The sequence below is a fragment of the Rhinatrema bivittatum genome, chromosome 5 (genome assembly GCF_901001135.1).
Source record: "Rhinatrema bivittatum chromosome 5, aRhiBiv1.1, whole genome shotgun sequence".
NCBI lineage: Eukaryota > Metazoa > Chordata > Amphibia > Gymnophiona > Rhinatrematidae > Rhinatrema > Rhinatrema bivittatum.
This window is the reverse complement of record NC_042619.1, coordinates 177,553,153-177,568,329: the sequence shown is the minus strand read 5'-3', so window position 1 is coordinate 177,568,329 and position 15,177 is coordinate 177,553,153. Positions and strand designations below refer to the sequence as shown.

General features: G+C 41.8%; 1 protein-coding gene across 1 annotated transcript in view; it reads right to left on the bottom strand.

The window, feature by feature from the left end:
• Window positions 1–663: 663 nt before the first annotated feature.
• Window positions 664–15,177, bottom strand: part of SCEL (sciellin) — a 241,197-nt gene continuing 226,683 nt past the window's right edge. The window contains exons 35-38 of the mRNA XM_029603190.1: window positions 9,498–9,572; window positions 5,590–5,698; window positions 2,893–2,995; window positions 664–752 (exon numbers count right to left, since the gene is read on the bottom strand). Coding sequence (XP_029459050.1) covers window positions 736–752; window positions 2,893–2,995; window positions 5,590–5,698; window positions 9,498–9,572 — 304 coding nt within the window. The 3' untranslated portion in view covers window positions 664–735. The remainder of the gene's footprint in view (window positions 753–2,892; window positions 2,996–5,589; window positions 5,699–9,497; window positions 9,573–15,177) is intronic.

The window sequence follows — 15,177 nt, the reverse complement described above, 5'->3', positions numbered from 1 at the left end:
CCCTTTTGGCAATACCCAACATCTTTTCTCTCTCTCCCCTACCTGCCCAGAATCATCTCTCTCTCTCTCTCGAACCCACCCTCACCTACCCAAGTCTCGTTCTACCCACCTAGCACCCTCTTCCCATAATTCCCCCATCCATCCAACTTCTTCTGCCTCTACCCCCCGCCCCCCCCCAACACACACACACATCTACCCTGCGTCCATTCCCTTCTCTCTTGCGGTGCTAAGCCTTAAAAATGGGTAGGCCAGACCTATAGGTTTCCGGGGATTTTGTCACTCCCCACAAATTTTGGCACCTTAGGCATATAGGCGACCACCTAATTCACCTGATGGAAGAACCAGCACTAGACGCACGCTTATCAAACATGTATTTCTGCAGGGTATATATGTTGGATCAAATGCCAATCCTTGTCTTCCCTGAAACAGTCTAGACAGCTGGGTGACAAACCTCTAGCTATGAGGAAGTAATTTCAGCACTAAAGGAAAAGCATTCTAGAAAAATTCCAGTGGAAATAAGATGAAATAAAATTAGCAGAATATTTCCACTATTTTAAAGTTACTCTATAATTTCCCAGTGGCCCTGATAATGTTACCACCATAACAGCTGTACTGAAGAATTCTCTATCTTAAGCATAATGATGTTAATTTACAATTTTTTTCATGATGCATCTTAGTTGGTGAATGATGATGCACCTAGTAAGTGTTGTCCATCTTGTTTCTAGCATCCAGGGATTACATGATCCATTTTTCTGAAAAACACCCAAACAGAAAGAGAACTAATTAGCATGATGGCGAGTAATACCATAACATAACTGACCACACTTTGTGCCTGATTATCAAGGATTTTTCCTATTAGAAGGAATGGAAGAAACTATTTGGTAAGTCAATGTCTATCATTCTGAATATCTAGGTTGAGTATATTGAATTTGGGAAAAAACAGAATTATGAGATAATCTCATATTCTTAAGTTTGATTCTAAATAAGGACCTAACAAATATACGAAACACTAATGTTGTCCTGTCAATAATTATAAAAAAAGATTAACAGCCATAACAACTGTTTTACTTATTTTCTTTTAGTTTCTCACAAACTGTTCCTGGCATCTACAACTTTTAATTGTGAAATCGTTTTGGTTTTCTACACCATGAAGCACAAGAATAGCATAAATATGTCCATACAGAAGTCTGTCATATAGCGAGATTGTGAGGATGAAGCAAACAGGTAAGCATTATAGAATCCATGTACCACTTAAGCATATCTTCATTATTTGAATGACAATAGATTTGCAAAATATACTGTTCCAGTTTGGAATTTCCAAAGATTCGGAGCTGGAATAGCAAGGTTAAGGAAGGCTTGGAAATGTAAGTGGCCAGATTTATCCAGCTGTCATGCCTCTCAGAGCTATGTACTGTAAGAGGGAACTGGCAGAGGTTTGAGTTTCAATTTTTCCTGAATGGCAATTTCTTAGAGCTATGGTTATTGTTTATGCTGTTTCTATTCACCATAGATGTATAATGAGCAGTCATGAACATAAAATCACTCGGATAATCACCGCTACTGAAATGAAAACCAAAGCCATTGTGTACATTGGCAAGATTACCAAAGTACACAAGGCAGGAAGTAGTAATTTTACTACAGTCATTACAAAAATATATTTAGGACCTGATTCACTAAGGCTTTTTTCCCATTCTATGTCTATGGAAACAAAAGTTAGCAGTCGATATTCTAAAGGGTTTGTCCAGCCAAAACCCGAGATTTTAAATTCCCTCCCCTGTCACTGGCAAAAGATTACCCAGGTAAACGTATTAACTGGCTAAAAGCTGGATAAAAAGAAGCAGGCCAGAAAATGCTCTGGGGGTGTAACCACAGCGCTGATATTCAGTGCTAACTGGATAATCTTATCTGGGTAAAGTTATCTGAGTATATTCAGCAACAGTCTTACCTAGCTAAGTCCCACTGAATATCCCAGACACGTTTACCTGGATAACTTTATCCAGCTATATTTTTGCTTGCCAGATTACTGAATATCAGCCTCTTAGTAAATTAGGCCTTTTAAGTAGGCAAGCATGATAGGGCAGGATAGGAGGGCCGAAGGGTTCTTATCTGTTAACAGCTATGAGGTTCATATTCAAAAGGGTTTGTCGAGGTCACAAAAACCTGTTATTGGACCATTTTTCCCTCTCTCACCAGCTATATTTTATCCAGGTGACTTTTTAACCAGGCAAAAAGTGGGAGAGCGGGTGGCACTCAGGAGGCAGAACTTAATTTTAGCAGGGCAGTGCCGATGTTGAGCGTAAGCCAGCTCAATTTACACGAGAACATCTCACCGGTGAGTAACTTTAGGGGAGTATATTCAGCAGGAGACTTACCCGATGAACTTCATTCCTAAAGTTACCCATATAAATTCCCGCTTCCCACGCTGCTGCATATGGATCTCTATGTATTTGAAATAATTTGTATTTAAAGTTGTTCTCTTTCCTTTGCACTAATCTCTGAAAGCTGACAGTCACCTGTGATATCATGCTCCAGGTACAGTATTTGATTGGCTCATGAAATATGACTGATGTAGTTGGTAACTCTTGCTAAGCCTGTCAGAAGTAGCTAGGGAACAGGTTCAATAATTTAAAAAATAATTACCGAACAGTCAATATTATAATTGAAATGGGTCACAAGAAATAAGATCGGAACAGTTTTTTAAAAATATCTAAGGAAAAAATGTTTTTTCTACAACATAGTGGAATAGCCTGACAGAGGATGTGGTTATAACAAAATCACCTCTACAGATCTCTAGAACCTTCCAGAAGTTCTGAATATCAGCAATGAGCCTCTAATGATTGATACAAATTTCTGTCTCTTCTTGTCTGTTGTGTAGAGCAATATGTGGCCTACCTCTCATTCCAGAGTAGCAGCGGTCACAGTGCACAGTCTTCCTGTAAATCCACATGCTGTCTCCTGCTTTCAAACTTCCCAAAGGTGCGCCACATACTTCACACTAAAAACAGAAATAAATTCAGATGATCACTGTAATCCATTGAACGTGAAACTTGCCCCACATACGTCACACGCAATAAGTGAAGTGAAATCTAACACTAATCAAAATGTTTGCAGTGATGGGCAGCCCAGCAGCAGCAATGAACATTGCCATGCGGGACCCTTTGATTTGATTTCTGGACCTTGGATCATAGTTGCTGGGAGCAGTCCAAGAGGGCAGTATTCCTACGTATCGTACAGCAGGAACACATTGCCTGGGCTTAGGGTATATGCATAACAGGTTGTAAAGGAAGTTGTGTTTTCTGCTCCCAGGCCAGAGGAAGGTCTATGGCTGTGCTACAGAGGGAAAAAATAATAAAATGGGGAAGCCCCCAGGGTATAAAAAACAGCAACAATTTTAGAAGGCAATGCACATCACCTGTCACCTGTTATATATTTACCAATGCAATATGGGCTCAATTTTAAAAGCCTGGCTTGCACAAATCCTGGGAGATATGTGCGTGGCCAGGCCGTGCATGCGCCAAGCACATTTTCAAAACGGCCTGGCCGTGCGTGTATCTCCCGGTATGCGCGGAAATGCTGGGTTGCAAAACAGGGACGGGCTGGGGACTGGCAAGGACAGCGCCATTAGGTGCTGTCCTGGCACAGCCAGTGCGCGGAACTCACTCCTGCTCTGTGGAATGGGTAAGTTCAGGGAGAAAAAAAATTAGGGTAGGTAGGTGGGGTTTAGAGGTCGGGGAGGAGAGAGGAAGAGAAAGGAAGGATAGGATTAGGGAAGTTCCCTCCCAGTCTGCTCCTTTATTGGGCCGCTGAATATCCAGTTATATTCAGCAGTCACTAGATAGTCGGATAAGTCACTTATCTGGCTATCTTCTACCAGGAGAATAAAGTGGGCGGATAATGGGTGGATTGGGTCGGCGCTACTTAGCTGGATATGTTATCCGGCTAAGTATCGATCTTCAGCCTTAGACAGATAACTTATCCACCTAAGGGGGGTCATTTATCAAAATGCGGTAAGGCGTTTTCGCATGCGTTAAGGGCTTATCGCATGCGAAAAAGCCCCGTTTTCGCATGCGATAGGCCTTTAATGCATGCGAAGACGTGTTTACCGCATGCGATCGCACCATATCGTATGGTGCGATGCAAATGCAAAAACTGGGAGGAGTAGGGGCGGAGAGGGGATGCAAATTCAAAACCTGGGCGGAGAGTGGGCTGGGTTAGCCTGCCTGCGAAGAGGTATCGCAGAGCCATAATGCCAATTTTAACAACACCTCTTTCAGATGCGTTAGGCTCTGCGATAGCAGCCGGGACCATGCGGTGAGTACCTTCGCCATTTGCGATGCGGTCCGTTAGCATACACCACGCCCCTTTTGCTATCGCATGCGGTACGTACCGCATTTTGATAAATCCACCCCTAAGTTAGACATGCTCAATAGCAGGACCTACTTATCCGGCTTTAGAGTGCTGAATATTCTTTGAATATCAGGCTCTATGTGTCTCTGTATGTAGACCACTCTTTCTTGTTTGTATTCTAAAATTTGCATTCTAAGTTCATACCAAAATGTTTTACAGTAACTGAGAAGATTGGGATATTGATTCTATATTGTTCTGGGCCAAACTGCTGGGAATCGGTGTTGGGGGAGGCACTTTTAGCATGGAGTGCTTGCCAACATTACATAGTTTCTAACTGCCTCCTATAATCCTATCCAAGGTCAGACATACACAATTGCACTTTCCAAGTTGCTCAGCCCTCCCGTTATATCCATTGGGTGCAATAAGTAGAACATGCTATAAAAAGTTGAAGAACCATACTGAAGCAGCACTGCATGTACTCAGTATTTCATGTAAGAACTCCATTACTGCTTCTACCAATCTATAGTGGAGAGCACTCCCAAAGCCAAGCCTCTACATACTTTCCATACTTGGGTTTGTTTGTTTTTTTGTTAATATATCAGGATATTATAGCATATCATTGTTTAATGTCACAGACATGTATTTATAGAGAACCATCAGCATGGTAGAAAAAAAATCCTAGCCTTATAAGGTCTCTTTCTGCATGAACTTAGGGTCTGAATTATTAAAAGTTTTACTAATATAGAGAAAAATTGTAAAAACAACCATAAATCAAGCTCTTACTGTTAATCTTCCTAAATTTAAACTGCCTTTTGACTCACCAGTTGCTCTGAACTTCCAGCTCAATGGGAACCAGCCTCTATTGAGCCTTCATTTGCAACTACCTAGTGGGGGGTGTCTATTTTTATATCCCTTCCCACTTCAGTCTAGCCATAGCAGCAACAGTTCTCAACCATATGGTAAAAAATTCCATAGACTCCCTCTAGATCTTGGCTAACATGGACCATATGTCTGGCTACTAGGTATTGCCATTAGGTGATGACTAAGACTTTCTTCCCCCAGGGGCTATGGGCACTGTCTTCACAGCACTTTCAGCCCTGGCTGGCCCAGGAAGCAGAAGCCAGTCCCAGTAATCTACTTTAATTACATGCCTTTTTAAAAGCCACTGTACTGAGCTCTAGGTTCATCAGCTCAGTACTCAAAGTATTAGGTTACACTGTCAGTTCAGCAAGCCTCCTTTACCTTGAAGCACGTTGCATGACAGCAGATGTGTAAGTCCTGTAGGATCATTTTGGTGTCTATGCCCAGAGGCTTGCGGCAGTATGTGCACATGTCTTTTTCAATAACAGTCCTGTAAATCAATAAAACAGCCACAGCCTTTAGCAACTAGATTGTTATTGCAATAATACTTTAAAGCACAAGTTCCTCAGAAGATCACTGGTTACTTGTATATAGGTAAGGGCAAATGTAGACCTCAAGTGTAGGCAAATCTGAGCCTCAAGAGTTGTGAATAGGCCTTATTTTCAGTATATCCACAAGAAATTGTCATCCGATGTATTTAGCCTAAGAACCCAGTTAATTTACATATTTTAGTTACACCAAAGTACCAGATGGATCAATGATTTCAAAGATCAGGGTTGCCTAGTTATGGTATAGCTTTCAAAGCTTTTCAATATTTTTATCCCTAAACAAGGTTCAAAAAGTAGAGACAGAATCATCTCTTCTGTAGAATCAATATAGGGTCATCTGGATAGGATCAAACATTGTCCAGTCTGTTAAGCACAGTGATAGGTCATATTTTGTCTACACAACTGCTCTTTAATTTGAAATCAGTATTGGATATTTCTATTTAATATTTTACAAGACAGCAGCACATTGGATCATATATGTCTGTTTTCAGATTTTTGGTTCAGCAGATGGGACCTTTAATTAGATCAAATTAAGGGATTTCATGAGTTTCGGCTAATATAAAGAGATACATGATTTGCACCTTCAATTTCTCATGAGGTGCTCTGTCTCTAGTTACTACACTAAAATATGTGTTGTACACCAAGGTGCATAAGGTTACTACCCGACCCAAGTCAACCCTTACAGCATAATCCAGTCCTGGTTTTGTTCCATTGTATTTACAAACTTATCCCGCTTTTCCTTTCAGAAACTGGAAGTAGGTGAAATATTCAAGGAGCTTGGAGATGAAAAAGAGAAGATTAAGCAGTAACTGGCAGAAGCCAAGGGAAGAGATTTGCTGGATTGGAGTGAAAAAGAAATGTTTTACGGAAGAGGGACAGGGAATAGAGAATAAAGAGATGCTGAAGAAGTAAAGACTGGGAGCATAAGCAAATGAAAGTAAACAACCATGCAGTCACTTCTATACATCTATCTTTACCGTCAGCATCATATCCCTTGAAACTAGTGTGACCGCTGAATCTATGACTCAAGTCAGTAATTTAAGCCCTACATGACTAACAGGGTCACTTATCAAAATGCATTAGGGTGTTATTACTTGCATTAGGGTCCTAACGCACGGGATAATGCTATAATGCACATGATAAATACCGCATCATGAAATGCTTATGCAAATTTAAAATTAGTATTCAAGTGAAAAGAGTTTGGGCGGAGTAAATGGCAATGAGGGCCGGTTAACGTTGCATGTGATAAAGTAATGCACAGCAATGCAAGTTTTACCGCTGGAAATAACTACACCTTTTTTCTGTACGTTATGCCTGTGTTAGCTGTGCGTTACGGCTGAAACAGTATTTATCGCAAATCCCATTTGGGAGGGGAGAGGGAGAGAGAGAGAGAGAGCCTCTGTGGAAGGTCACTGATAATTGAACTTTTTATACCACTGTAAGAGGGGACATTATGAACATGGGGTGAGGTTGGTGGGGTAGGTTGGGTTTTAGGGGGCAGTTTAACAGGCACAGTCATACTTACGAACAGCACAGTTACTATCAGTGAAGATTTAATGTGATTTGAAGGGATGAAAGGTAAAGAAGAGTACATTTGTACCATCTAGATTGATGCTCTCTCTACCTAGATGCAATCAAGGTAGCTGATCCTGCCTGGGTCTTGACCTTTTGGCTGAAAGTGACCCATCCAGGCTGGGTAACAGTGAATGACTGGCCATGAACTTAGCGGAGCTAAAATCACTGAAAGCTGAGACTATGGAGAGCCTGAAACACTGAATGAAGGAGTTGTAAACCCAAGCCAGGAAAAACCTTCTTACAAAGGGAGAAGAACAGAAGGATAGCGGCTGATCCAGAGGTGGAGTAGTTCACCAGAATGGGATCCCAGTGGCAGATCAGGAGGTGACCCTGGGTCCCCCTTGGGCAAGGGGACACCAGTGGCAAATCAAGTGGTCTTCCAGGAGGGTGTAGACCCCAATGGCAGATCAAGCGGTCCCCTAGGAAGAAGGGTTCCCAGCAGCATTCCAGAAGGCAGAGTTGGGTCCCCCAGGAGGGTGTAGACCCCAGCAATGGGATGGACCTTTCAGCGGAGCAGAAGCAGCACTGAGGAGATAGCTGTGGTTTAGATACAGCAGATTCCCCGCCCCCCCCCCCCCCCAGGTCAACATTGCCCACCAGCCCAGTTGCATCTTTTCACATGGGTGAGACTTGGCGAAAAAGGGGGAGGATAACAGTTGATTAAGCGTGATCTCAAGAGGTCCCTTCTCTTCTATATGATGGTATACTGTGGGAGCCAAACACCCCAAATTGCCAAATATTAAATGTTCTTGCTACCTTGTAGAAGTGTATATAGTTATGTGGCCTGAGACTATTAACCACAAGTAGATAAGTGTGCTGTTGGACATCCTGGTAGTGATGCACATAATCATGCAGAAATGTATATACTTATGCAGTGTAATAAACCTGTATATATTTGTACATACTGCCAGCCTTGTTCACAGACCCATTGGTTTCCTGGGGTCTGTGAACCCTCTAACACCTTCTTCCCCAGGTGGAGGCACCAGGCACCAAGAACGTGAGGATCGACAAGAGTCTGCCCTCTAGGGGGACTCTCTCCAGATCAGTTCCAGACCCAGGAACATCCCACGAGGTAAGTGATCAAGGGGGTGTTACATCTGTATCTGTATTGGCTAGTTTATAGTGGCTGTTTCAGAAACACATTTAGACATAATGATACTCCAATATATGCCATGCTGCATTGTCATAGTTCATCTTGCACCTGTTTTGCAAGTGAATGTTTCACATTTTTATTCCTGCAAATCTGCCCAACTGTCACTAGAAATAAGCGCTTAATTCATCAAGGTATTTTCCCATAGACACAGAATGGGAGAAAAGCCTTATGGGTGAATTTTAAAAGCCACGTGCACACCAGAACCAGGGGATACGCAAACAAGTTCAGCCGGCGCACACCAAGCGGATTTTAAAAGCCACCTCTGTACGCAGGGATTTCCCGGTACGCGCATAAATAAAAAGTAGCAAAAAATGGGCAGGCTGTGGGAGTGGTCCGGGTGTTCTGGGACTTTAACATGAAATGTGAGCGTAGATATTTATGAACACAAGCACTCACTGGGGTCCCCTGCCACGCAACTTTACTACTGTTATGAATGGCATGCAAGGGATAAAATAAAAAAAATATAGGCTAGTCAGCGGGGTTTAAGGTTGTTGCTAACTGCTAACAGGGTAAAAGAGAAGCCATTTAACTAGCGGGTTTAGGAAGTCCTATCCCTTACCTGGGTGGACTGGGAACAAACTGGGTAAACTGGTAATTGCGTCAGCAGGCAGGTCTTCTAAAATACCCCCGCTTACATGGTTGAGGGCATTTGTGTGCACATGAGTGCTTCCATATAAAATTCTACGCAAGTGTATGCATGTACAGCCTATTTTATACCATGCGTGCATATAAGTGTGTATATGTTATAAAATAGCCGCATCGGCTGGCGTGAGCCGGCATACGTGCATACATGTGTGCCCGTCTGCCAGTATCAAGGTTATTGTCCCTGTGAATCAGGCAGTAAATTTGCTTTAAAAAACTCTGAAAAAAAAACAAAAACTTGCTGCATTGTTTTTCAGCATGGGGTCTGTTTAGCGCATTGAAACGATTTGCCACAATTATGAATCCTTATTCCATGGATGCCTCATGCTACCGGACCTTTCCTTAATTTGGAATACTAAACAAATACTCACTGGTCAGAAGTAGAATAGACAGTTTTGATAGATTTTGCAGTGACATTATCATCATACAAATCATTTGGAGATTTCCTATGGAAGCAGAAAATTCATGAAATTATTCCTTCTCTTCAAAACAGATAACAGTTAGCTCTAGTATACATATGGCATCAGCTTTCCTTTGTTATTCTACAAAGAAATGACATAATCCCACTTGTTTATATTTTGACTCATGTGAGCTTCATGAGAGGGTGGGAGTCGCTGAATGCAGGCAATCTATGTAGTTATTATTATAGTCAGAGCCCCTGGTTTGAAGCAGCAGAATTTTCAAGATTCTGCGGCAAGAGTTTGCAAATTCTATGTCAGATTTTCAAAAGTCTGTGGCACTTATGTGGCAAATTTGTATCATTTTGCATAAAGGTTCTCACCTCTATGTAAAAAGAAGTCAATTTTTAAATTGAAAACCATTCATGTTGTTTTTAAATAATATGTAAACCATATACATATAAAAAATGTACCAAGTAGAAAACTCAACAATAAAACATATGTTACAAACTTTTAACCATGAATTGGCCTTTGTGTTTGGATTTGAAAGAGTGCAGCCATCCTTTTTATGTTTTCTTGAGAAAGTCCCTGTCGTCTTTCCAAGTATATGAGCTTATGTACGCTGAAAATGCCCTCACCATCAGCAGTTTCTCTTGTTAAGTACCCAGAAAGATGTGTGCACATATATTGGATACATGGTAATGATACAAAAAGGGGTTAAATTAGCACAAGTTGAAGCTTATTAGCAGTAGTGTCAGTCATCAAGGCTTCTATGAATTGAAATTAATGCCCTCTCTGCCAGCTGCGAGACACCAGCAGTTGCAGACTTCCAAAACACATCCAGGTCTTTGTAAATTCTCTTATAAGGATATCACCGCATCCAGGAATTACATAAAAATCATCTTTAGTCTGATGAGGCTTTAAGTGACCTTTGAGGGATCAAACATTCTGACTGCTTTCTCTGTCCACTCCAACTTCACCTACCCCGCCCACCCCCTTCATGTCAGGAAGAAATGAGGGAACAACAAAAGAAGGTTTGCTACAGGCTGTTTGCAAAGGGAGGGATGGTGCAGGAGTAGAGAAAACTGAAACTGGAGGCAGGTAAGCACCCTGCAGCTTTGTTCAAAGGATTGAATTAAGAGGCGTTAAAGCTTTCAGGAATGTTATGTGGCAGATTGTACAATTACAAGCTAATTATTATGTGGTTTCTCCCAATGATCGCACAATCAGAAGGCTAGGGGCACTGATTATAGTATGCTATAGATGTATTTTTATGCCTGATTTTAATACTATGCAAATTATTGGGCTTATTGGTTCTATATTTATGTGCTGTTTATATTGCTGGCTATTGATTGGTTGCTCTGAACCTTACTTCAAGCACAAACCTGAGGAGGTGAATAACAAATGTAAAAGTAATAAATAAATAAATAAATAAATAAACAAACAGATAAGTATAGGGACCACAGCTCTCCTTAGGGACCTAGAGATATGTTGATTCCAAATTATATAATGCAATGATATAGAAAGTACCAACAATATCACATTGTTGTCCTGTTTCATCCATTTTCAAACATGGACTACTATAATATATAATACCCTTGTCTCTTCAGAACTCAATCATGTAAAAAACCAATTTCATTTCCTATGTTCTTTATCAAGGGTTTACTAAATGTAGATAACCCTATGGGCTCCTCTCTAAGAGGATTGTCCATTGTCATAGCAGAAATATCAGTAGTATTATTGTGAATTTTAGCTCCCCCATGTGGGAGACTTGAAATTGTGGAGTCTTAGAATATAATATCCCATGCCACCATCTTAAGGTGTGGATTCTTTGCTTAGCCCTGGTAGGGGCAGCATGTAACTATGCTGTGCCCTGTTTTTCTCTGTTTTTCTAGGAAAAGACCCTTGGACCTCTAAATGAGGCCTATGTATGGAAAAGTAGAAAGGCTGCCTTTGTCTATCCTTAAAATGCCTTTTTGGAACCTTTTGGTTTTAGAGAAAGAAGTATGTTCCTCTATTTTTGGTTACCCTTTATTAAGGTTTTACTTTTTCCAACATGACTAAGTGCTCTAGTGCCTAGGGGCTCAGTGTGTACCTGGTGGAGGAATGAATCTGGGTTAATTCCTGCAGAAAAGGAGGTGGTGAAGAAAATCTGTGGCACCCTTTTGGTGTAAATCCAGAGAACACAAGAGCAAATGCTGCACTCAGCAACAATCATTTAAAGCAAGACAAGTGCAGAAAACATTTCATAGTCCATATAATCTCCAAATACAGTTTTATTTTTCATCCAGAACGGCAACTCCACTGTTTCAACAATTATACTTTCAAAGGGTCCCCCTAATCTGAAAAATATACATATCAGAAATGGACTATCACCTACTGGTCTAAACAAAGAGTTAGAATGGAGTCTTTTTACCTAATTCTGATTGGCTCTCTGTCTCTGCTATGCAGTCTTTCGTGCCTTTTTTCAGAAGTTATGTTTAAAACTCCAGTGTACCTTATTTTTACTTGCGCCATGTCAAGCATTATCATCAATCACTACGGTATGTTTTTTTAGTTGTTATAGCCAAATTACTGTATGTTGGTTCATGAGCCCCTTCTTACATAGTCCATTTCTGATATGTTTATTTTTCAGATTAGGGGGACCCTTTGAAAGTATAATTGTTGAAACAGTGGAGTTGCCATTCTGGATGAAAAATAAAACTGTATTTGGAGATTATATGGACTATGAAATGTTTTCTGCACTTGTCTTGCTTTAAAAAACCCTTTTGGTGTAAACCACATCTACATCATTAAGATGTTAGAAGAAGAAGAATGAAGGTACCCTCCAGGTACCAACAAGGGAAGAAGAATAACTGAATAACTGGACTAAAAGGTATAAAATGTGGAATTTTACCTTAAAATATCTAAATTGGGAGTCAATATCCTATCCACAAATTCTGGGAGGAAGCTTCAAAACTACCTCATTAATTGGCAAGGATTAGGAAAGCGCAGTTGCTACCTATAACAGGTGTTCTCCTAGGACAGCAGGATGTTAGTCCCTACATGTGGGTGACATCATCCGATGGAGCCAGGCAAAGAAAATTTTTGTCAAAGTTTCTAAAAGCTTTGACCAACAGAGTGAGCATGCCCAGCCTGCTACTATCTGCGCATCCATGCGAGGTCCCCCTTCAGTCTCGTAACATAGCAAAAAATACGAGCGAAAAAATAAAACAAACCAAAGGTGAACCCAACGTCGTGGGGAGGTGGGCATAATTCATGAGGACTAAAATTCTGCCAGTCTAGGAGAACACCTGTTACAGGTAAGCAACTGCGCTTTCTCCTAGGTCAAGCAGAATGGTAGTCCTCACATGTGGGTGAATACCAAGCTCCAGAGAGCCCCACACAATCAGAGAGACCAACAGCAGCTGAACAAGGTACCAATGGACACAAAACAACTGTGGCGCTGTAGGTAAACAGAGGCTGTCTGGGTCCCACAAGAAGCATGAGCAAAGTTGGGTTCAAGTCTGGAACAGATTACGCAGGGTGGATTGACTGAAGGCATTGTCCTGATGGCCATCCCTGTCTAGGCAGTAGTGGGCCACAAGGATATGAAGAGAACTCCAGGTTGCGGCTCGGCAAATTTCAACGACAGGGACCACACATAAATGAGCCACCAACGTTGCCATAGCCCGCACAGAGTGAGCCTTTACTCTGCCTTCAAGCTGAAGGCCTGCCTGCACGTAGCAGAATCAAAAAAATGGCAATTGTATAAAAAATATATCACACACTCTAATACAACATATCATATATAGTGACATAAATTCATTAGAAAAATTTTTATTATTGTATACAAAACATTTTATCAAAAACTCTTCAAAAAGCATTCAATTTCTATTCATCGTCGGATACATAGAGGGGTAGATTTTCAAAGGGATACGCGCGTACCCCCCGAAAACCTACCCCAAACCCCCCCTGCGCGCGCCGAGCCTATTTTGCATAGGCTCGGCGGCACACGCAAGCCCCGGGATGCGCGTAAGTCCCGGGGCTTGCATGGAGAGGCGTGGAGGGGGGCGTGGCGGTCGTGACGCGACGTTTCGGGGGCGGCGCCACGAGCGTGGTTTCGGCCAGGGGGCATTCCGGGGGCGTGGCCGCGCCCTCCGGAACAGCCTTCGGGTCGGGTGATGGCGCACCAGCAGCCCGCTGGCGCGCGCAGATTTACGTCTGCCTCCGGCAGGCGTAAATCCAGCAATAAAGGTGTGGGGGGGGGGGTTTAGATAGGGCCGGAGGGTGGGTTAGGTAGGGGAAGGGAGGGGAAGGTGAGGGGAGGGCGAAAGAAAGTTCCCTCCAAGGCCGCTCCGATTTCGGAGCGGCCTCGGAGGGAACGGAGGCAGGCTGCGCAGCTCGGCGTGCGCAGGCTGCCCAAAATTGGCAGCCCTGCACGCACCGATCCCGGATTCTAATGGATACGCGCGGCTACGCGCGTATCTATTGAAATCCCGCATACTCATTCGCGCCTGGTGTGCGATCAAAAGTACGCGCTCGCACAAAATTATAAAACCTACCCCAGAGTGAATAACAAATGTTCACCATAAAATCTCATTCATACACAGTCATCCTATAAAAAAATATTTCTTTAGGAAAATCTATATAACAATACAATTGTTCCACTTCCTCTTTACAACATTGTATTTCTTTTGTAGTTCTATTTCACAAATTCATACTCCCAACATGTTTCGCCATTCAATAGGCTTCTTCAGGGGAGCATAATGCACAGGTCTTTAAACATTTCCTCCACAAATTCACCCAAATGTATCCACACTCAATTTTCACAGTATATTACTCTTTCCACATAAAAGGCAAACCAAGAGAGAATACTGAGTGTTCGGGAGAGTTGATTTTTGAGCGTCTTTGATGTAAGGAAGTCAATAGTAAAAGCAGTCTGAAGATGTGGAAGTTCTGAAAAACGGGAGTGTCATGGCGAGCGTCTCAATCATAAAAAAAGAGATAAAGGTGGAACTATGGAGACAATAAGCTTGGTTTGCCTTTTATGTGGAAAGAGTAATATACTGTGAAAATTGAGTGTGGATACATTTGGGTGAATTCGTGGAGGAAATGTTTGAAGACCTGTGCATTATGCTCCCCTGAAGAAGCCTATTGAATGGCGAAACATGTTGGGAGTATGAATTTGTGAAATAGAACTACAAAAGAAATACAATGTTGTAAAGAGGGAGTGGAACAATTGTATTGTTATATAGATTTTCCTAAAGAAAACATTTTTTAATAGTATGACTGTATGAATGAGTTTTTTATGGTGAACATTTGTTATTCACTCTATGTATCTGATGATGAATAGAAATTGAATGCTTTTTGAAGAGTTTTTGATAAAATGTTTTGTATACAATAAAATAAAAATTTTTCTAATGAATGTATATGGCACTATATATGATATGCACGTAGCAGAAGGCAATGCAATCAGCCAGCCAATTGGACAAGGTCTGCTTACCCAGCCTGTTGGAGTCAAGGATACAAAGAGCTGGGTGGACTGCCTGTGGCTCGCTGTGCGATCCAGGTAGAACGCCAAGGCCCTCTTACAGTCCAGGGTGTGAAGCGCCCGTTCCCCGGGTTGGGAATGAGGTCTTGGTAAAAAGATGGGCAGAACGATGGACTGATT